A 24556-nucleotide genomic window follows, 5' to 3' on the forward strand; every position below is an offset into this window, starting at 1 on the left:
GCTGGCTTTATCGTCAGTAAATTATACATTAGTGCCAACTGTAGCCACCCAGGGCATGTCTTTAGCCGAAATGCACCCAGCACACTGACCTTCTGACAACAGTTATATTTCCTTTAATTAATCGTAGTATGTTATATTTGTATTTGTGGAGCGTTTGCAGTGGTTGTCATGTTACCTACAGAAATTTGCCTGTTCATAAGGTTTGTTGGGAATGGCCCTGGGTTTGACCAGTATGAAACAGCAGCTGGGAAGTTTACTTTACTGATGTCAGGATTCTGGCCATTGAACATAAAATTTCCTAGATTAGACCCTCTTTTGCTCTTTGCCTCCCTTGCCTCAAGAAAGAATTCTTTTCTGAGCTTTGTAGGCAAAGAAAAACCACTAAAACAAAGATACAACAGAATGCCAGAGACAAGTATTACTGCCTCTCTGGATATTTATTGAATTAAAAACAAAGATAAGAGAGAAAGTAGCAGTATCTACCATAAAACACACTCATTAGAAGGGCATTTACAAGCTCTGCCTAAACCAGCACTGCCTAAACCCCCGCATGGCTGCATCTTGCTACCACACACCCCTATATGGTTGCATCCAGTGCTGTGCAGGAGGGTCCCCTTCCTGCTTGGGCTTTGCAGGTAAAACCTTGCTCTATTCATAAACCTTGACAGCCTGACCGTGGAGGTGGAATCAGCTGCCACCTGCTGAAGTCACACTTTGAAGGGTACAACCTGTCCTCGCTGTCGTTCTGAGGAAGTGCTGCATGTTGGGTAGTTCAGGTGTTGAGCTGTGATAGAAGGATGTGTGATGGTGGGGTCACTTCTTGAACAGTTGCATCTCCAGGATCAGTGGAGCATACATCATCCTCTTTAGCCCTTGTTCTTCTTTATGTACATGAATTTGTTTTCAAAACTTTTTCTTTCTTCCCTAGGAGATGACCCATTCCTGGCCTCCTCCTCTTACTGCTATTCACACTCCCGGCAAGGCTGAGCAGACCAAGTTTTCTATCCCAAGCAAGGTACCAGTAGGCTGTTGCCAGTGACCTGATTAGCATTCTGTTCTGTTGAGTGTGCTTCACTGGAGAGTTTATTTTTGTAACTGGTCCCATTTTCAAAAATTTCTAATACTATTTTTAGTTGGAAATTCCCAATCAGACTGTTGTTACTAGTAGAGCTGCTTATTTAAAGCTGCAGAAGATACTGTGGAAACAAAGCAAACTTTATCTCTGTTGTTAGAGGAGTCTTTCTAAATCAAGTACAATATACTTTGTTTGATTTTCCTCCATTATTATTTGAGCAATGAAAAGGTTGAAGTGGTCACTTGTTCTCACTTTTTGATTGATTGCAGGGTGAGGTTTAGGCTGCATGGTCAGATTACTGAGGCTGAAAAGGTCCCTGCATGTGAAGAGTGCGATGGCATCTGCCTGTGTCACACCCCAGTGGCACACAGGGTTGGACAATGCAGTCCTCCTCAGTGCTGGCCTTGTTAAAGGCACGCACTCAACACTTGCCACATCAGAAACACATGCCTGGAGAGTACCTGTAGTTCCCCCAACATGCAGTGAATTGTTAAGTGGTCTGATTTGAACATTCTTTTAGCCCAGACTTCAGTATTGCCTTCTGTGATTCTGATAACACTGCTAGGGATCGAGCTCATACCCAGGGCAGGTATTGCTGGAGCTGTCTCTTGCTGGGACCTGAATAACTGTGAGCTGATGCTGTTTGAGGAAGGGGAGAACTTCCCCAGGGTGGGAAATCTATGCCATTCTGTCATGGAGCTACATAAAAGTTTCTTTCTAAAGGCAGGACCTTGGAAAATATCTTATAAAACTGGTACTCCTTGACATTATGGTTCAAGCAATCATGTCCTGTTTTAGGAGCTGTATTGTGATTTTCCTCTTACTGATTTTTGTAAAAAAGTCCCTCTCCATCTTTCTTGTAGGCTCATAATTCTCCAAAAGTATATTCCTCATTGCAAATTGGTTGAAAGTCAGTTGAACCCTTTTAGGTGAACTGTGTGAATACAGTGAAAATTCAGGTCTTTGCCCGCTGGAAACGGGTTTTTTTAAATTTATACCATCTCCTAATTTAGTGCTCTGTTTCTGATGGGTCCTACAGAAACTGATTTGAGTCTTGCAGACTACCACTGTCTCCATTGGCAGCAGTATAAGTGTAGGTTCAGAGAAGCTAAAGTTTTGGTTTGCTTTTCTGTTTCTATTAAGTTGGCTTTGAACTTTTAAGATCCACATCAAAGTTAGTTTCTGGACACATTAAATGTTGATCCTAAAATTCTTTACCGTATCACTTCAGTACAAAATATAAATTAGATTAATTTTTTTTTAATGTGTTTTTTTTAGCTAACGTTTCGGGAAATAGGCAAGCACATAAATGTTTCCATGTTTGCTAGTTTTACTTTAAAAAATACAACGATGTCTCTTCAGAACATCTCTTTAAATCTGTTATGGCTGGCCAAATTATACATTTAGGACATGTTGTGGCTAGATTGTGCAGCCATATAAACCAGAGACAGGCACTATTAGAAGTTCTCAATTTGGCTATTAAAAAAGGTATCCTCATGAGAAACATATATAAAAAAGTGTGATAAAAGAGGCGGAACTTATCAGAACAATTTATCCCTTTGACATTCAAATTTAAAGTGCCATGTTTACTCTTAGGGCATTATTTACTTCACAAGGGACTGACTGACAGCACAATATAATATTAGGAACTAATAATGCCCTAAGAGGAAGTGCAGTGAGGGCTTTAATGACTTTAACATCCTACAGAACTAACACTTCCAGCAAAGTAGTGCCTGGCTGTAAGATGAGGTTGTAAATAACACCTTAATTTCAAATGATCAAACTCTGCTTGGAAGGAAAGCTGATGACAATCACTGTGGACTATAAAGCCTGGAGAAAAGCTAAGCAAGAAAAGACTGTGACATTAAGGAAGCAGCTTAGTTATTATGAGCCAACAAGAATCCTGGCATTAGCATGCTCAGTGTTGCAAGCCAGATTCTTTGCTGGTTTAAAGTTGTTGTGCTTCCATTGATTTCATTGGATTTGGACCAATTTCCATTGAGTGAAGATGTACTTCCTGCGTCTTTATCAAATCCTGTGTGTCACAGCCCAAATAAAAACAGTGGCTGTCAATAAAAGATTACTGTATTTCCAGGCAGCAAGATCAAACAACAGAAAGGCAATGGCACTGAATTTAATGCACAGTTGCATTCGTGCTGCTTTCTAAACTGTACATCCCGAGTGGCTCATACCCACATCCATGACCAAGCCTGGCAAAGGCTTGGACCGCTGTGGGTATAAACCTGTGTGGTGTCTCCATAACAGGGGGATGTGGATTTACAACAGCTGAGGACAAGCTCTTACCTGAGCTGTGAAGGGTCCCTCAGTGGTGCTCTGTCTCCACAGTTAATGTTGTTTTAAACTAATGTCACTGGTGCTGCCTTAACAATCCCACAATCCCTTCCCTGTACCATCTCCTTCCCCGTTTGCATAACGCCAATGCCCTTAATCCAGCAAGCCGAGATATATTTTACCTTCTTCATCTTATTTAACTAATGCTGATATTTTGTGTGTTCTTCTTTGTAGGACTCCCAACATCTGACCTCAGGATACAATGTACAAAGTAGGTCTTTATCATCCTAGTCCTAACAGTCAGGGTTGGGTATTTTCTTTTTCTGCTTAACATCATTAAAACAAAGGCTAAAAAATTAATTTCTGTGGTGCTAAAGCAGATCAGTTCCATTTTTTATTACATGTTATGCATTGTGGCATGTTGTGAAACCAAGTATAATTAGATGGGCTGACAGCTTTGGGTGCATTTTAATTCTACAGTAATCTTTTGACATTTGAAAATGTGTTTCCTTTGTTTGCAGAGTGGAGTGATCCAACAGGGAAAGTTGCAACTAAGTCAGTGCCACAAAAGTCGTAAGTATTATTTCCAGCTTTAAATCTCATTTTAAATTTATCATAAAGAATGAGCTTATTTCTCCAAAGGTAACTAAAATCTAGCTCTGCTCATAATCTTGTCCTCGTGTTCAGGTGTTCTCAGTAGTCCTTAAAAATTAGCCATAAACCAGTTTTATGTTTTCAGTGCTTATTACTGTTTCTTCTTTTTAAGCATTAGCTAACAGAGGTATGTGTGAAAGATGAGTTTATTAAGCAGAAATAATGCTGATTTTAGTTCTACAGCTTGCCAAAATTAAATCACTTTTATGCTTCTCTCATCAGATACTAAGCCTCTTACAATAGAAAATGCAACCCAATGAACAGATGATGCAGGAATTTTCACATTCATACAGTGAGAGAGAGTAAAACACATCATACAGAATAATTCTACTAGCTGGTGTTGAAAAGCTACTCTTGAGTTTCATACACTTTGAAACAGCTGAAAATCACAGATGATCTATAAATATGACAGCTGAAAATTGTGGAAGAGCTGATTCTCCCTTGTGTTAACCCATTTCTCTTTGGTGCTTCTCTGGTGTAAGGCTGCAGTAATGTAGCATGGAGTTGAGACTGAACTGGTTTTTTACTTTTGTTCCGGGTTCTCAAAGTATTTTACAAACGGGAATTAAATAGGAACTTTGAAAAGTAGGGGGGTTTTTTTATGCTTATGAAAATGTGTGGGTCTGATTTCAGTTCAGAGCTGCTGGGGTTTTTTTAGTGTTTAAGTGTTTTAAAGTACTGAATGCAGAACTTAACTAGCTTAACTGACATTTGCATAAATATAATATTTTAATTTAAAATTACTTCAGAATTATTCTAATGGTTGCCCTTTATCTACTAAAGACACTATTTTAAGTAAATCTCTATAGGGGAAAAAATCAGTGCCACGATAGCTACAAAGGTTTTTAACGTGAATTTAAATATTCTAAGTGCAAGTTTATGTACAGGAAAGGACTTGTTGGAGTTCAGTGATTTGTCTGTGACCGTGTAAGAAATGCAGGACTAGACTAGATGTGGGTGCAAAATCCATTGATTTACTCACCAAACTCTGAAGGTCCAGTTCTTTACTCATAAACTCAAGTCATGGAAGTACTCATTCAAATGAAGTTGGTTGAGTAAAGGTTTACAAAATCATGGCTGAACGAATAACTCAATTTTAAAATTAAATATCGGTTTTTCAGATTAAATGAGGATTGGATGGGAATGCTAATGATATATAGGTTAATTTCTGCGAATAGTATTTATTTATTAACTTTAGTAACAAATTAATTTTTGCCCTTTGTTATTTGGTTTCCAGTAATGGCTTGGATTTTTGTAAAGAATTTAGCCAACAGTACCCACTGTTCTTGGTAACAGAACAGAATGGGTGCATTCATGTTTCAGAACATTTAAGTGATCCAAATCTAACATCAAGCATATTCCATAGCAAAAAAAAAAAGTAAAAAAAAATATTATTACATCTTAAAATTATTTTTCTCCTGAAGCAAGTGTATTTGGATTCCACTGTGAAAAATATTTTAGTGAGTGTACCATAAAATACGATATTTCAATAGTTTGTAACCAACAGTAATATACTTGTCAATCATGGTTTATAGTTATAAGCTGAATTTCAAAAGAACAGTGCTTCAGAGCTCAGTGGTATATAGTGCATTTAATGGGACCAAAGCTCTCTATAGGAAGCCTGATATAAAACCCGAAGACACTGAGTACATTTTATGAACCAGTTGCTCTCTGTTCTGCTGCTTGATCTAAAGTTCCAGTACTATCAATCAGATTTCTGCTGCAATGAACTGCCTTCTTATGGTAGGTGATAGATTTTACACATGAGAGATCAGAGCTGCAATAAAGCTACTTTTATTTTTAGCTTCCAAATGAAGATCAGCTAACCCATTACTATCACTTTTTCTCTTTTACTGCAGAAAAATTGTTAAGGCAGCTTCTAAGAATTTCCATAGGGCTTTGGGAGGTTAGAAGGCAGTCCACTGTGAGACTTGGTATTACGAGGCCAATTTGTTTCTTAGCTCTGCGTGTGCAGTTACCACCACTTTCACAGGGAATTACAGGACTTGAGGACATAATGAAATTAAAGAGGAGAGTGGGGCAGAAAGACATAATGGTACCAAGGAGAGCTGGATAGTGTGATCCAAACAAACTCTGATGGATAGAGTCTGAGTCATTGTGTATTTTAATAATACAGTATTTATCAGACCGCAGTTGTATTAAGAAGGGTTTAATCTTTTGACCGTTGATAGGTTTCAGGGATATTGAAGCATACAAGTGAAATTACAGTCCAACTTATCCCCGGTTACGTCTGTTGCTACACTGTCAGGCACACAGCACGATGTCACTGACTTCAAAACTGTATCCCCCACCAATTCCTCATGTATTTTGTCAGTGGGGTCTGTTATCTGTATTTCAGTTTGATCAGATCTGACTGAATTTGGCTTCATTGATCTGTATGCTTTTTCAGAGTCCTTTTAACCTGGATATGTTTCTAACTGTTCCCCAGCTTACTTTAAGTTCACCGGCAATTCAAGTGAAACTTACCTTTTCCACTTGCATTGGTCCTAGTGACAGTCCTGTAGATTCCACTGGCTTTGTTAGAAATCCATAGGAGTTGGTAGGAATGTGCTTGCATTCACCATATCACTGAGTGATACCATGACTAGCTGAGTGAATGCAGAACAAAGGTACTTTACCTTCATGATGCTGCATTCTGCTCCAGAAGGCAAGCTGCCTGTGTGTCATTACAGAAGTCAGGTGTAAGAACGTTGGCATGATGGAAGACCAGACCAAAGGGATGTATGATCTTTGCAAGATAACCTTTCAGATGCAACTTCTAGGGGGAAGAATGGGGTGAATATACTGCAAGGTAGATTAATTGACCAACATGCTGCTTTTGTAGGATGATGCAAGATGCATGACTTCTTGTCTAAGTAAAGCTTTCCGAAATACAAATTTCACCCTTTTTATAATATTTTAATGTACTTTGTTACATCCACATGCTGGAAAAACCCAATCCCCAGTGCTCTGCAGCAGGTAAAATAGAAGGTGGAGTAGTTGGGATTGTGTCTAAATTCTGCACCAGTATTGTACATGAGTATGTGTACATATAACTCACCTCAGATCCTAATTTCTAGTCAAAAACTTTTGAAAATGAAAATGTGCATCCATGTGTGTATATCGTGGTGAGTTTTTATAAGCTGTAATCAGGCTATGTAAATCTGCAGCACTTGGCTTCCCTTTTTTTAATTTCAGACTCACTGTAAATCTCTGCTGGGTGTTTGTGTGGTCAGTTTTCAGCCAGTCTGCTCTGATTAGTTTATTGTGAAGCACAGTAAGCAGGAACAGATAAGGTGCAACCAATTGCACTGCAAAGGATTTTCTGTCAACTTCCATGAATTTGAGGGCACGAACTCAGCTCATGACTTGGGTTTCTGTTATATAATTACCGTTGCAAGTATGTCATCCTCAAACATCCAGTTCTTTTGTTCTGTTTTGGTTGTTAGCATTTGGCCTGTGTCCAGTTGGAAACCACCCAGAACCTTTTTAATCAAGCACATCCTGTGTTTCGAAATCATACTGCAGAGTAGTCTTGGGTAGTTTCCATAAAAGCCTAGCTAAAAAGAAGAATGTAATCATAATGGTATTCTTCCCCTGTCATAAAATTACTTCCTATACTTACTGTATTAATACAGTATTAAAAGGCCCTTCTCATGGGCTCAGTGAACTACCGGAAACCATTAAAAACTTAGAGCAGCAAATTTTTATGGATCAGACAAAACCGACTCGTTTTATCTTTATGGAGTTTTTGTTATCCATCATACTTAATGATACACAACCGGTGTGGGGACTAGAGAACAGCTAAATAAAGGGAGCTCAAAACCAAAACAAGCAGCTGAAAATCTTTTTGTCATATTTCAGCAAGGATTTTTCTAAAGGGTTTCAGCACTGCTTTTGGTTGGGCCAGGATTTCACTTCACGGTTCTAAAAAAAATTCTGAAAAAATTCAAATAAATACCAGCACTTTTGCAATCCCAAATATTATCATAACACTTCATGGAAGCATGTTTGAAAATGGAAATGTGCTTCTGACATCTAACTACTTTTCATAAGTATCTAATGGCTTTTTGGAAGTTCTCCACTGTGTCAGGGACAGCCACCTGGGCATATAGAAAACAAAATTTGGCAGTATGTTCAAGCTATGAATTAAAGGTAATTCACAGTTTGAAATGAATCAGCATGAGGTCCTTATGAAGAGTAATCAGACGTCAAGAGGATTTTACACCAAGGATTGTATATTGGATATTGCAACAACAAGTAATGTTGTTATTCAAAACTATTCAGAACATTCAAATCAAGAAGCACTGATGAATTTTTAACCTTGAAAGGAATCAGTTAAAAAAAACAAAACAAAACAAAACTACAAACTGGATTCATTCAATGTTCATGCATCGTTTCCAAAAATGTACCGTGAATTAAAATGTAAAATTCATCTCCAACTGGAATAGGAAGAATGTTTCTATTTATGTATCGACTCTATATCTGTGTTCCAGTCACAGTGCAGCCCAGGTATAACACACTGGAGAATCTGCAGTCTTAGTATTACTAATTAACCATATTACAGCGTGGGAGTGTCCATTGATCCCGCAGTGTTGATACTCTGCTTTCTGTCAGAGCTCACGTTCACTCAGCGAGCGTGGCAAGCTTTAATCGTTAGACTAAGTAATGCCTGTTTGTTAGAAGTAGGAAGTTCCAAAGATATTCCCTCTGGGTAAACTGGGAAAGTCATGAATACAAGGGCCTCGCACTGCCATGTACAAATTATGATAAGTGAAACAACAGTGGCATGTAATTGGAACTCCATTAATCTTTAGAGAGCTCCAGTGCACCGTATTAAAGGGACAAATAGCAAGTGAAAATGGAAGGGTCTCTTTTGAGAAGGTGTCATTCATCTTTCATATTTACTGTTTTGTTTTGTAAGTTAGAAGTTTGCTTTGCATCCTTTGGCCTCATAAGTTCTTGGGTTTGGAGCAGTGATAGTCAGGATTGTGGTTTTCTGTTTCTCACTGCTGCAGGCTTTGCCTTTTGAGCAAACTAAGTAGTAATTTGGAATAAAATATACAAGTATTTCCTGTGGACAGTTGCCTATAGAAGCAAACTTGCAAAATATTTCAGCTGATGTGAAATACATTAAACACCAGTGCTGTCATTAGCAACCCTGTATATTTGAAGATAAGCCCATTATTCAAAATAATTTCTAAATTAGACTTTTAATTTATTTTCATTATCCAGCTGCTCACATACAGTTTAACCTCCCTGTCAAAATAAAGTTATTTCCTAATACATTCTTTTCCATGATCTCTTTCTTCTGACATGTTTATAAATCAGTTTAAAAGATTGTGGAACAGAACTAAATTAATTCTATGATATTTTGCTGATTGACAGTGAATAATTTTTCTCGCCTATGAGAGTCTTACTGTCTTTAAGACTAAAACAAGCCAACCAACTGCATTCTTGCCAGCGTTGCTGACTGCAACTCAAGTGAGCACTGAACCATTTGAGATTCCTCTGATACTGAATTAAAAATTCAACATTTATTTGCCCTCACTAATGAGTTGCAGCTGAAACACTTTGTTCTCAAGGAGGATGCACTACTGCATCACTGCCAAGTGCATGCAATCACTGAACTGCAACCACTGAAGTGTCAGCATTAATAGAGAGGGGTAAATGACACACAGGTAACATGGTTGGATCCCTGATGTATTTCCCTGTCCGCTACATATCAGTTCCCATTTTGGAAACTGGTTAGCCTGCAAATCTGCCACAGGTTTCCTTGTATTTAAAGAGCTTTTTCACAGGCAGCAGCATATGTTGTGCCTTTATGGCTTGAGGCCAGTCTCAAACCGACCTCCCAATTTACATTTCTGTGGGATGGAATCACTTCCGAACTTCAGTGCGACTTCAAACATTCACTTTGAAAAACAAATCTCCTCAGTAAAACTGAAAACTTAATCAGGATAGAGCAGAGGAAGCCACACTCAGTACCTCTCCTACCCATTTTTTTTGGTGACCTGCACACTTGCTGATAAAATACATATGAGAGAACTTCTTGTTTGGCTTTCTGGCCACCATAACGTGGACCTCACCCTGCTCCCTTTAACTCTGACCTGTCCAGAGCCAAGCCATTTCTCTCTCTGGCTTTTTCTTCCTAGTGCTCTTTGTTCCAGTCCCTTTCGTTCTTCCTGTCATGACTTACTGGCTTTGTGGACTTTAGTAGCCTGAGACAGAGAAAATTGTCACCCAGATTCATCTGCACCATGCTGCAAAATAGCCGTAATCGGAACTGGGTGATAAGCTTGAGAGAAGAATGAATTTTGCCAGGAAGCTTGGCATTCATAATACCAGAGTGGGCTAGAAACTCCCAATTTGTGTCCTAAGTACCCTAGGTAAGACTAGCGACCACTTTTCCTAATATCCCAACTTAATCCTTGGCATCTTTCCTCTGAATCCCTCTGACAACCCCAATAATCCACCACATTTTTCTCAGTTTTACACTCTCTATCCAGAGGAACTTATATTGCTACCATTATCCTTTGGGCAGAGGGCTCAGCAGGGCTCCAAAGCCTATCAATTTTCTGGCCAGAGGGCTTATTTTTTATGAAGTGAAGTTCTCACAACACCCCACGGGGCTAGGCCACGGTCACTGCATTATCCTCTGTCTTGGATAGCCCTTGGAGCCAGAGATTCAGAATAGCTGTACCTTACAAGTACATCCTCCAAAACGGTGAAAAAGGAAAATACTCCCCACTGCTGGGCTAATTACTGCTCTAAATTCCTGGAGGAAGAGCTGCTTCCCTCGGTTGTGTCCATGCATCTCAGAAAAATGTGGTTTGAGACTTTCCTAATGCTGTAACTGCAGCTTTCCAAAAAAATTATGTAGCCCTGGAGGAGGGGGGTGATGTCTGTAGCCTTACTCCAGTAGGTGCAAACCAATTGTTTAATTAATATCCATGTTATGGAAACACAGGAGGGGACCTAGAAAACTGGCAAATAACTGATTGTTTTCTAATTTCCGCGGGAGCTGTTTACCCTTCAAGATAAAAATAGTAAACAAAATCTGAAGGTGGTTCAGCTTTCAGGAAATTGTCCCTTACTGGAAAGCCTTGTTTAGTCAAAATGCTTCACAAAAAGATCTTTACAGCTTTTGAAAGAAAGATGTTGGCTCATCTACATCATACTGTCAAGAAAGACTTAAGTGCAGCTGTCAGGCTGATCTGAGTTTGCAGATGCAGTAAATAATGAGAGGTTGCTTTCACATCTATTTACCTGTTAGACTCCACTAAGTATTTGCTTTTTGGGTGTCCCTGCTAAATTGCATGCACGTAACTGTGTTTTAAGGACATATATGTGCTTTTCTGCAGAGAGAGGAATGCAAATCAATGCTGCCCATGTTTGATTTAGCATGAATTTCAATAGTTCCAGACAAATTCGAAAGCCTATACAAATCACAGAGCTTCAAGTCTGGCTGTGTGCTAGACTGGAATTTTTTGTTAGGTCAGACCTTTATCTCAGCTTCTTTTTGTGACTCTTTATGGGGAGATTGAAGAGGAACTGAAACTGGTGACCTGTCTTGACCTTTAGTACTGGATTAAAATTCCAACTTGCTGCCATGGCAACGAGGCCTTGAAAATTAGATCCTGACAGAAGCAGAGAGAAACTTAAAACTGCAACTGCTGCACTGAACAGAAGAAAGGTTGCTTACAGATGTCAGTGACAGGCTCTTAATTGAAATAATCTCCCTTTCCCTGTACTAAAAAAAAATAAGGAAGAGAGAAATGAAAGCAAGAAAAACCAAAAACAAACAAACAAGCAACCCCCCCCCCAAAAATTGTCTTTTTTTTTTTTTTTTTAAATCTGTTGCAACTCAGAGCTCATGCTGCTGAATCCAGCACAGGTGAGAAGGGAGCCAGACACACAACTCACAAAGGCCTGAACCCCCTAGACCAGACTGGCAGCGGGAGCCAGACAGTGGCCAGTGTTAAATCACAGGTTAACTTTATGTTTTTTTCTCCTTTAACCTGACACCAGGGATCAAAAGAGACATCACAGTGTCTCGTCTGACTCCTAGGATCCATGCAATTATCTGTTCTGTAGATGTAAAGGGATAAACATAAGCTAGATAGTGCTATTCCAGATCAAGTGTGATAAAAGTTACTCATTTTCCAATCTAATCAATGCAACAGTCAGAGGGAGATAATAGTGCAAGTCCTTCACTGCTAAAGGAGGTTAAGTTGTTTTTTTCCCCATGGAGAGCAGAATTTAGTTGTAACCTGAAGGGAGAAGGTTCTGAGGGTCACCTAAAGGATTTTCTGCTCCTTTCTGCTTTATCCAGGAATCTCCCTCATCCCAAAATCAAATAACCTTGAAGATCAGGTCACAACACAGTTTCATGTAAACCTGTGGTTTTCCCCATCCTTGATGATGCTCTGAGAGCCATGCTCACCTTTCCCAAGGCATCAAGGACCAGAAACAGCCCTTAGCACACAGGGGAATGCTGCCTCCTAGCAGCCAGTAGTCCATCTTTCTAGAGTCCCTGTAAGGATTGCTGTCTTCTACCCAAAAAAAAAAAAACAAAAAAACAAAAAACAAAAACAAAACAAAAAAACCCCAAAAAAACCCACACCAAAAAAAACCCCACATAAAAATGTAGATTTTACATATCAGAAAAAGGATGTGTCTTAATGGACAAATAGATAGTGTTGAATTGGATTAGGTGCTCTGTACAGTTAGATAACTGCTGCAGAATCAGATTAGATTGTAAGTACTATATATAGCTAGATGAAAGTTTAACAGCTTTTGGTAGATGACATTAAATTTTTGGAAGAGAGAGTTTTGCCAAAGCTTAGTGTCTAAACTAATTGCAAAATCCCAAAACTGTGTTTGGAGTCTGAGTTCAAGTAGAAGGCGTGCACAGAAAAAAAGAAAACCACCTTTAGTTTTCTTTAGACTCTACTACCCAAGTATTGGATTTGTTGTGTATTGGTGTAGTGTAGAATTACAGAGGCAGAGGAAACATTATGGATGTTCACAAACACAAAATTTTGCATGATGTGTTTTGTATCGTTCCTTGCATTGCTTAGAGATAATGTTTATCACTAACAGTGTCCATTATCAAGGGCAGGTTGCATTGAAATGATGTGTTGTGTGGTCTTAACAAAACACCGGTTTCTGGAGTAGACTGTTGATAGACACTAGAAAGCGAGTGAGTGGATGAGCAGTTTACTAACAAAGGAAAATAAAATCCATTTAACATTTCTCAGGCTCTGAGTTATGTGCTTCAGTAATGTCAGACAGTTAAAAATAGAGGCCATTATTTAAAATTTCAAGTGTTGACTTAATTCCTAGAGTAAGTTAGTTATTTCAGAGGAGTTGCTGTCAGAGATGAATTCAGCCCATCCTGATGAACACTTGCCACTGTTACCATTTCCTGCAAAACACCACTAATTCTGCCTTAATTACTGTCAGACTGGACTATGGAGCCCTGGAGTATCTGGCAATAAAGCTGTGTTTTGCTGAGAGAGAAGGTAAAGAACCATTTAAATAGGTTTTTGAAATAAGCATGAAATCTCTGAAGATGTAGTGTTGTAGTGCAGACTGTATATCAAAATATATAAGCATCTTGTTGCAACAATGGCTTTGTAAACACATTACTGAGCAAACTATGAAAAGTAATCCACCAAGGGGCTGTTTCCCTAACTCATAAGCATGAAGTTAAGAGACCAGTGCCATAAAGTAGATATGTGCTGTTAAAAAATACTTTTTATGTGAGATTATTTTGTGTTAAGCCCAATAGATGATTCCTTTTTTTTTTTTTTAGATGCATATCTTTTAATACTTGAAAATACTTGTGTTTAAGGCAAAAGTCAGCTGCCCTCAGAAAATCTGTGAATAATTCATTAGCTTGGGGCAAAAAATGCTTGAGGGTGGAATGAAAGTGCCCACATGCACCTCACTTGGGCAGAGTGCAGCGGGTGTCACCCAGTCCTACTAAAGCTATCCACTAACTTTTTGTGGAATTACAGTATTGTGATGGATAATGAGGAATGCCTTCAGCACTGTCACTCCTTTTAGCAGCCCGCAGGCATGGCCTGAGGGGCGATTGGAGCCCACCTCCCCCGGCAGGCAGAGCCTCCTTGCTCCCAGCCCTGTGGTGCCTTGGTGAGGCACCAAGGCTGCTCTCACAGGAGGGGCACAGTGTCTTACAGATGTTTTGGAGGCCACAGTTTGCAACTAATCTTGGCACAGCTGTCAATCACGTGCGTATCACTTGCCCCCTTGTCAGCAGCCTGAGCCAGTTCAGAGCCGCCTGCTGCGAATAGAAAAGGCGTGAGGTGAACGGTGCTGCGTGGGAATACTTCTGATCCCTTCTTGGCATCTGGCCTCGTGCCTGGCTGAGGAGCCTTCCCACCATACAGTGTTCGTGGATGATGTCCAGAAGGAATGAGGCATCACAACCGGAGGGTGATCTGAATTCTAGGTTGATAAGCGTTTCTGCATTTACCCATCATGTCTTCTTTAAAGGCAAACAGCGATGCTCCTGGTGGCTACAAGGGGAGTTTGCTCAGAGAGTGCAGCTCACTCTCAGAGGGATTTTGTTCAGGAAATTGCAAAACTTGAGTAAGAAAAGGTGTTAAGTGAATTATATACAAACTGGATATGGAATTAATCTGCCATAGCCAAAACCCAGTAAGAGCTCATGTATTTCCAATTGCTGACATTTCTTGCAGTTTGTAACTTGTGCAGCTATGCAAACACTGAGCTAAAAATCCAATATCACCTCCCCTCTCCAAAGTACAGAACTTCCTATGCTCTTTTGCTTTAGCCAAAGTCTTACCCACTGTTCTTATCATTAATTGACTCTTGTGAATTAAAAAAAAAAACACGACACAAGGACTGAGGTTGGTTGGCTGCTTGGTACACAGTTAAGGCTGATTAATACTAATGAGAGAGCATTCATTGATTTTGTTTGCTTTGTCTCAGCCAGTAGAAAAAGTACATATTTAGGAGATCAGAGAAAATTTATATGGTTGAAATCTCGGATATGACTGTTTGAGGTGCTGTTCTTAGGAAGTAATGGGAGATTGAGACTTTTCAGAGGAAAGAGCAATATACCTGGTTATGAAGATTTTGCAGGACTCATTTATTAGTATAAGGAAATGGTGTTTCAGCAATGTTGTGTTGTTAGGGACTGAGGGCCTTAATAAGCAGCTGCTGTTCATCTGTAGTAAGTTTTTTAGAAGTCCATTCAGACAGGTGAAATGACTTCATGCATAGCCTACAGAGCACGCTTTGTATTACAAAAAAAGAATAAAGCAAACACAATGAATCTGTTAAATCATAATGGCTCCCAATCGTGACAAATTTGCAGATTAAAGCTCATTGAATACACATTTAAATGATAAATGATAATGGCTTGGAAAGAGTCATTATGATCTATTTCATCAATAATCCACATTTTTTGCCTTGTAACTACACCAAGGATGAGTATAATGAATACTGCCTGATGAAAAAAATATTTTGTTTGTGAAAGAGAATCAGAGAAAAGAAATTCTCAGATTAACAAATTTAAGTGGTTGTTACTGTTTGTTTATATTGTTTATACATGACAGATTTTCCCCATTATTAATATTAATAATTTACAGCTTCAGAGCTTGTACTCAGGGGAAAAAAAAACATGTTTAGACTTAGTATCCTTCAAACCACAGTTGATTTCAGTGGGTTTTGGAAAGTGAAAGCAGAATGAAGCAGGGATGCAGTATTAAACATTCAAGGTGTTAGACTGCAGATTGTTCAGTGCTTGTGAACACCAAGTCCCATGAAGTTTGTGAGCAGAATTCAATGCGTTTGTCACAGATTTGTCATGTTTCCCATGCAGAAATGTGCACATTTTCTTAATTTACTGTGCACTGGGATTTACTGTGCCTGCCCAGGACATCCTTCAGGGTACTCCAGCAGTTCCCAAGTGCACTCATGTCAGTCCAGATGGTGCCGATGTGTTTTGGTGCTGACAGACATGCGCTTGTGGAAAACCTGGTGGGGTTTTGTTGGGAAAATCTTCAATTGTGCTGAAACAAAATTTCCAGCTGAGGAAGAAGGAGAGGTGGAGGTTAGACTCAAGTGTGCTGTGTTGCCAGCTCTTGGTTGTAACCTCATGTGCATATTATCTCATGCCTGACCAGGTTAGGACTTCAGTGGCAAGTTCCTTTAGGAATGAGTTCCTGCAGGCCATTTAAAAAGGAACAGCAAAACTCTGTTTGGTATGGGGGGTGACAAAGGGCATCTTTGTGGGATATTCTGACTGAAATTAGCAGTTAAAGCTGAAATTTTTGAAATTGAGTGGGTATTCTTTTGTATGACACCCAAAAGCTAAATCTGCTACAAGTATGAATGGTAGTGGCCTTATTGTGTTGCTGGATAAACTGGATGAATTAACACTGGAGCAGGATCTCAGTACACTTAGTCATAAAAGTCATCTCAGTGAACTTACCAGAGTAAGTTCATTCATCTGAAGGCCATGAAGCTCCTTCTCAAGAACCACATTTATCAAGTGCTTCTGGGCATTTACTGTTTTCTGGTAACATACCATTGCAAATTAGCACCATGGAGCCATTTGACAATAAACAAGACTGTTGGAATGTCATCTGCAGAAAAAAGAGCAAGATCCAGTTCCAGGGCCTAGATAGCCCTCTTAAAAACTTCAATGATTTAAGTAGATCTCTTTTAAAGAAATGGCTTATTTTGCTCTTTGAAGTCACATAGCACATAACTCCCACCCTTCCCCTTAGATATTTTCACCGTGAGCGAAACGCTTCAAGTGCCCGTTGTTTCAGGCAGTCGATATCTGTACAAATGCAGCATTAATAGTGTCCCAAGCTACCACAATGTTTTGAATTACAGAAGTGGAGAGCTTTTTAACTTTGAACACATGCTTTGCGTAAATACTCAAGTAAAATGTAAGCTTGCAGTGAATTTTTGTATCCCTGCTCCTCCTGAAAGCTGTACGCCAACTTATCCCTAAAGCCTGTGGCTGAGCCTCTGAGGCTGGGGTGATGTTCCAAAGTGAGGATGAGTGCCGTGGGAACAGCTGTGGTGTCACCCTGCACTAGTTTCCCAGACCAGAGCTGGTGTGTCCCCATGTCCCATGATGGCCTCAGGAGCGGGTGGGGGCAGTGCTGTGGGGGGGGATGCTCAGCTGAGCGGGGCAGAGTGCGGTGCTGCCAGGACCATGTGCTCACAGCGAGCTAAAAATGCCTTTGCAGCACACCTGGGCGTGCTGGGGGCACGGCCTTCATGCTTCAGAGGTGTGAAGATGAGCAGGTATGGGAGAGAGCGATTCCTCCTCCTTCCCTGGCCACCCATGGGTGCTGCCCCAGCCAGCTTGGAGCTGGCCCCTGTGTTTTGATAACCTGGTCGCTCCGTGTGTGGCCAGCTCCAGCCTCCAGAATCCCTGCAGCCGTTGTTATGGCCAGGCTAATGACTTGAAAACTTCTCGTTAAATATTCCTCTTGGCAAAGTTTGGTTCATAGATGGTCTCAGGGAGGAGGGAGGGGGGGGTCTCAGTCCTGGGTGTTAAAAAAAACCAGCTTTATTTTTAGCTCTTTTTCCATAATAAGGTTTTCTCAAATGATTTGCTACAATAAATGGGTCTGTTTAAATTTGAAAAGTTCAGTTATAAGTTCAGGGGTAGCCCTTGGGCACTGTGGTGGAAGATCCTTGTACATACTAAGGAGCGATTATTGACAGAGTTTAACTTTATTGACCCTGCTCTCCTAATTCCCAACAAATTTTCTAAATGTGCTCTTTAAAATCCCTACAGAAAACTGCAGGTTTTGGGTAATTCCAGAGCTGCACCTGAGATTATTGCTTTATTACCTTCCTTCTTTCTATCCCCATCCCTGGCCTGACCAGGCCTCTGACATTTCTTTTTCAATATATTCTAAGCAGAGTACATGTGTTTGTCCTTCCTACAGCTTTCACCTCAACATTTATGCAGCACATCAGATCTCTTCTGTTCATTCAGGCACTTTCCACTCTTGCTCTAGCCCGTTTCAGCAATGGACTTGCCTATGCTAAAAATAATTTTTTTCAGCAATTTGATAGCTTTGCCAATGGGTTCAATGAAAACAGATGGCATGTTTATGCCTGTATTGACAACTGAGAGGGCTCTGAAAGTCTGTAGACTTTCTACCTTTCTGACTTCCCTGTATCTCTCCTCCTCCCAGCACCCTCCATGGTACAGTTTCTTGCTGAAGGGTTGACTTGACTAATTTTCCACTGCTGTCAAGCTTGCACAGTTGAGGGATAAAAATCCTACTTGAATTAGTAAAGAAAAACTGAATATTTAATTTCTGCACAGGATTCTGGGGTTGATAACTTATAGCTACTTGTCATATAAATTAAGTACAGTTTGTGCTTAAGTGCTTTTTTATTAGGCACTGCTGAGATTGTTAATAGCAGGTTCGTTCCTCAGGTTTAGAAAAAGTTGCTTGCTCTGAAGTGTTTGAAAGTCAGGTGATATGTGTATCTTTAGGTAAGAAATCATTCTAAAGATTAGAAGAACAAACTTTTTCCTTATTTACTGTTTCCATCTTCCTTGGAAATAACTATTTTGCATTAATACTCAATATACCGAGCAAATCACTAAAGCATTTTCTTAATTTTGATCTTTTGCTATAATGACATATTAGATGCTTCTTTTGAGAGTTAACCTTAATTCTTACCAAGTTTAGAGTTCTCTCATATGTGAGTTAATAGAAAAATATTATCTATAAAACATTGCCTGTTTCACAGAACATTCACCTGAATATTGAGAGGAAATATTTACTTAGAGAAAATAATCAGGCACTTTGGGTGTTTTTGTGCCCCTTTTCCATTTTTTTCAGAAAAAAAAAAATAATCTTAGGTTAATTACAGAAATTCCTCCTAATTCTGTACAAACATTTTTTAACTTCTCTGGCTGGTGGTCATATTTCAGGTTGGATGTGGCAGGGCAGGAGGTTTTACTGTTGGCTGTGTAGTCCTCACAGGCACGGATGTGAGTCAGAATATATTTAGAGAGGAAAACAGGGGAAAGTAGGAAAGAAAACAGGAAAATCAGCTTAACTGTGCCCAGTCAGCATCAGCTCTGCTCCTGTTCCTGTTGCAGCTTTCTCTGTGGTGCTCAGGAATTGCCCCGGGCTGCGTTTACCAAGTTTAGGTGCTTGGTAATGATCATTGTGCAAAACTGAACTGTTGCTTCCTGATGCACTGAGTGCTTGACAGCCTTCCCCATGCTCCTCACAAGTTGGCTTGTCCAGGTGTGCAGGTGTGTGTGTGATGCTTTAAGTCAAAACAGATACTAATCATGTCACAGTGCTAGAGAGAGATGTTTAAAGGGTACAGGGATGAGCATGGAATACAGTAGGTGAAGTAAAACACAGATGTTGGGAGAAGATGAATTTGTTGTTAGGGCATTAGATTGGTGCTCAGGGGAATTTGATTTTAATTCCAGCTCTAACAGGGACTTCCTGTATGACCTTTTGGAAATTATGTCTCTGTTTTCAGTCTGTAAATAGGAATGATGTTTTTTTCCCATTCCCTGCCTTTTAAGTTTAGACAGTGCAGTTGCTAAAGCAAGGACTCTTACACTATGTCTTTGTGCTGACCTCTTGTCTCTTGGTCCAGTCACATGTGTATGATATGGCACAAAGTTGTGAATAGGGAGAGGAAGAATGTAAAGTTGCAGATTGGATATGCATGTCACTGGTTAAGAATTTATAGAATTTAATATGGGATGATTGAAATAAACCTAATGAAAACATTGCCTATTATAGACCAAGATTTTTTATAATTTCTATGGACCTCTGTGCTGTGAGAGGCTCCTGTAAAAAAACTGTTATTCTCTGTTAAACTCTAGTAGGACTTTTTACATAAGCTGGTTTTTAGCATGCATTTGGGATGAGTGCATTACCCACGAGTAGTGAACTCACAAGTGAGTTATGCGGGTAATCCCAAACGAGTGCCAATAAAACTTTTATAACGCATAGCATCATTATGGAATTCGTTTATGCCACATATTTTACGGGGGAAAAAACTATTTTGGTCATATATTGGAGAGTTTATAATTTTTTTTACTGGTGCTGTTTTTCACATCCCTCTGCCTCTAAAGCCGAGCCAAGTGAATACCAGCAATCTGGTATTCTAACCTAGAAGGAAGGGAAAATTAGAACAAACACATGTTTGAAATCTCTCTGAAAATAAAACAAGGACCAGATTCTAATCTCCTTACTCATACCAAACACCACCATACCCCCTGAATAGCTCTATAGATTTCTTTGGGACCATTTGTCAAGTGAAGTGCTATTTGACATGTGTGGCAATACCCAGAATTGGCTCAATCTAAACTAGCTTTTTCCATTTAAGCCCTCCAAAGCTTGCTGTCTTCAGTGGTTAGAAACACATATTTACGTTTTTTATCGCATCAAAAAGGAGAATTCTCACGCTGCTTAGAGGGGTTATTTCAGCCCCTTTTTAACAGAGTCGGGCGATGCGAAGCAGAATCCCAGCACTTCTATAAAGCTGAGGCAGAGTAAAGCCCTCCTAGGGGGGTGGCTGGCAGGCTAAGCACGCTGCTTCCCACCCCATTTGGTGGGTCATGTTCAGGCTGCAAAGACTGATGAATTTGGGCCTTCCACTTCACCAGTTGCAGTCAGCAGCTTTACAAACCCCACTTCATACCTCTGTAAACCATACACATGTAAACCTGTTGCACTGATGTAATACCCTTGTCCCCATCACTTCAGCCATTGGCTGCCATGTCCCATATTCAGTTCCCCTCCTTTTGGGAACAGTTATTTCACTTCAGAGACTTGAGTCCTCTATCTTGCTTAGTGTAAACACAGTGCATTCTAAGAGTTTTTATCTCTTTCTCGTTTGTTTTCTGCTGCTGTGTTAATTTTATTGCCAAGATCAAAGATCCTGAACTGGTAGACATTAGTCAACAGAAGAACTTGACTTGACTTTATGGAGAGCAGGATCAGGCCATAAACATCCTGGGTTTGTTCTTTTGTCTCACATAAAATAACTCCACCGATAAAATGCACTCTGTGATGATGGCTAATCAGGGATTGCTGCTTAAAGCTCCACACGTAACCTAGCTATCTCCACATTAACCTCCTACTTTCATTTCCTTGGTTATGTTGAATAGGAAGCAGTTATTGAACTGCAGTGTTATGTTCATAGAAGCCATTTGATTATTTGACTATGTTTTGAACTCTTGTGACCCGCGGCTGAAATATAGCTCAGACAGAAGTGACAGAAGCGATGGGATGGGAGTATAAAAGAGCACCAGTAAACTGTCCATGGGCAGCCCACATTCATGTTCATGTTTATCCTTGTAGAACTTGCTAAAAGTAAAGACAGATGTCCAGCTTATCTCATGTAGTCAATAGCAATAATAAGTACGGATGCTGCTCACTGTGAGTTGAGCCTATTCCTGCTGTCACTCTGTCTTTATGTATCCACAGGGAGAAAACCTGGAAGGCAGGCAAAAAAGAAAAAAAAAAGGAAAAAAAAAAAGGTGTTGCCAGAAATCCCTGTAGGCTATCTGAGAAGGAGCGGATGTGTAAAGCATTTCTTTCTGCATAAACATTTAGAAATCAAGCTCTCATAAGTCAGGGATCCACCAAATGTGGTGTGAAGAGGCAGATGAAGCCTGCCTTCTGGCATGCCAGCATTTGCTGATTGATTTGGAATGCAGAAGGGCCCTTTTTATTTTTATTTTAAAATTTGAACCACATCTTAATACAAATCAGGTGAAAAATAAATTGAAAAATAGCAAGCCTGAGATTACAGATGTGCCAGCTTCATATTGTTCAGTTTAGCTGAGGTCATAGTCAAGCCCATCAAGTTCACATCGTTTAGTGTGCAGCCACTGAGGTAATATTCAAACAAAAGAAAAGCAGTCAGAATGCTGATATGCTCCTACTTTGCCAGCTGGCCTCATTCAGCTGTGCAAAGCACACTGGCTTCAGCTATGTAAGGAACTTAAATCAGTAAGGAATACAGGTTTTTAAAAGGATATGCTATTCCAAACAGCCCATTCGTGCTCCAGCTCTCTGACTTTAGATCAGTCATAAAGGGGAAATACCTCTCCTAGTATGCAGTTTCATATTCTGAAATTTAGTATGCAGGAGCTATACTAATGATGATACAGATAATTTAGACAGAGGAATTTTTCAACGGGGGACATTTGTATTCTGCTCAGTAGTTAGAGAAATCTTGAACTTCCTAGAAAGCCTACAAGTAGAATTACTGGCATCCGTTCCTCCTCCATACTGGTGATGTTACCATGCTGGTTCCCTGCACACAGGTATAGATTTATGTAGATTAATTTGGTATAGTACAGTGAATTGCCACTATGATATATATTTTAGAATTACTTCCTAGCACAGCCTAATGGCTGGAATCAAATAAAACATAAAAGTAGATTTATATAGATTGCTGTATAAATCAGATAAAGCTTTATATTACCTAGCATTGGTAATGGAAGCTTTTCCTGCAAATAGTATAGAAGTTTTTCATGTAATATTTTCATTATTTCAGTGAAAGTGAAGCAACAAAAAAGAAGAAAAGAAATAAACAAGTCTATCGGGCTTAGCCACCATTAAACATCATTAACTACAATTTTGCCTGACAAGTTCTCTCATCTGGTGATGGGTGAAATGGTAGAAAAGTAGACTGAACAATTGCATAAACCCAAATGAAATATGCCCTTGTATTCTAAGTGTGCACAGTTCAGTCAGTTAAAATAGAGCAATTTATTATGCTTTAGCAGCTTGAGCTTAATCTAGTTTTAAATAGATCTCTTTTTTTTTTTAACCTCTTGCTGTGATTTAACTGGTTTGGGAAGACACATGATATAGTGCTACACAGTGTCTGCTCCCTCTCGTGCTAGTTTACTTTGAAATAACTTTAATAGAGTGCTGATGATGAAAATAACTCACAGGAAATGTAGATAAGCCTTTAAACAACAGTGAATACATTTGTTTTGTTTGAAATGAGTGGATAAAGGCTTAATGGAAGAGACAAGAATATAGAGTGGAGAGAAAGGAGATTGAGTGTAGCAGGCACAGCAGAGTGGTCAGCAACACCCTCCTGAGGATTTGGGGCTCTCCAGGCTCCACCAGGCAATGGTGCTGCCACACGAGCATCCCCTTTTCATCAGCTTCTCAAGGTTAACAGCTCTGAGCATTTTGGGCCAACCTATCAAATGTCTTGCTGGTCAGTTTTTAATATCAAACTGCCACTGCAAACCACTGTGAACCACTTTGCCATATTGGCCACCCGTTGTCAAAGTAGGTTGGAATGTTTATCAAAATCTCCTCACATAATATAGGCAAAGCTCTCACCTGCCTGCATTCAAAGTGTGCTCTGCTGTTCCTCGAGGCAGGGAGTGTGTGACCTTTACTGAGTGGAATATTTTGACTGGGGACATTTTGTTTGATATTACGCTGTAGTTTTCCACTTATTCATTAGATCCCTCAGCCTTTGTGGTTTTTCACAGGTAATTCCGTAATTACACCAGCTGTGATAAATACTTTATTGAAATCTTACTTGAAGGAATTTAGCTCAGTCCCTTTGCATGTGGAAGGAAATAAGCATCTAGGTTAGTGTTTGCGGTGTTGATTGATACAAACAACCATGCCAGATGCATATAAACTTGTGCATTTATATAAGATCCCACAGGAATGGAAGAGGGACATGTTTTCAGGGAATTTTGTGTGCACATGTGCATTTGTAAGAAGTTCAGCAACCAAGTGACACCAAATTCTTTGTATAACTGAGGGCTCTGGCTGGCACAGGCTGCTCTAGCAATAGGATGATGGACCCTTTCACCTTCAGGTTACTGGTTGAAATTTAGGGCAGATTTGTAGGGAACAAAAGTCATTACACAGAGCTATTCAGTGGCCTGTGTGAGATGAAATTCTCCATCGGAGTCTAATGGACATGTGTCCAGTTCCTGAATCTGTGATTCTAATTGGCACTCTTGTTGATAGTGGCAGCATAGAGACCAAGGACTGAATGGGCATACAGACAGAATTTCCTCTCCTTTTCAAGAGAGGAAAGACCAGTAGGATGTTTGTGTTATTGCTGCACATGATATGAACGTTTTTTGGATTGAGAAGGGACTGCAAACTTCAAAAGCATTCATGAAGTCTCAAGTCTTCTAAAAAAACCCTAAGCTAACTTTGTTTTTTTTTTTAATTTAGTGAAAAAATTGCTAGCAATGTTTGTTGAGCTGGCTGAAGCTTTGAGGTGTCTTGAGTAAAAAAGTAAGGAGAAAAATGTTTTAATTAAAAGTCAGAGAATACCAGGAAAATCAGTAGAGGGGGACTGTATGTACTGTTCCTTCTTACGAGTGACTGTTTAAACAGAACCAGATTCACTGGTCTTTAAAATTTTCCTAGAAGAAATTTGTTGTTTCCTAATAAAAAGGAAAAAGAATAACCCTAAAAACAAAAAGAATGCGCCCCCCAGCTGACTGCCTGAAGC

General features: G+C 39.7%; 1 protein-coding gene across 4 annotated transcripts in view; it reads left to right on the forward strand.

Moving 5' to 3' along the window:
* The window catches only part of AFF2 (ALF transcription elongation factor 2), a 336223-nt gene that overhangs the window by 199814 nt on the left and 111853 nt on the right, over positions 1-24556 (forward strand). For all 4 annotated transcript variants that reach the window (XM_051789008.1, XM_051789018.1, XM_051789027.1 and 1 more), the window contains exons 5-7: positions 929-1015; positions 3602-3638; positions 3889-3940. In XM_051789008.1, coding sequence (XP_051644968.1) covers positions 929-1015; positions 3602-3638; positions 3889-3940 — 176 coding nt within the window. The remainder of the gene's footprint in view (positions 1-928; positions 1016-3601; positions 3639-3888; positions 3941-24556) is intronic.

The sequence above is a fragment of the Manacus candei genome, unplaced genomic scaffold (genome assembly GCF_025592945.1).
Source record: "Manacus candei isolate 608988 ecotype Guabito, Panama unplaced genomic scaffold, ASM2559294v1 h1tg000003l, whole genome shotgun sequence".
NCBI lineage: Eukaryota > Metazoa > Chordata > Aves > Passeriformes > Pipridae > Manacus > Manacus candei.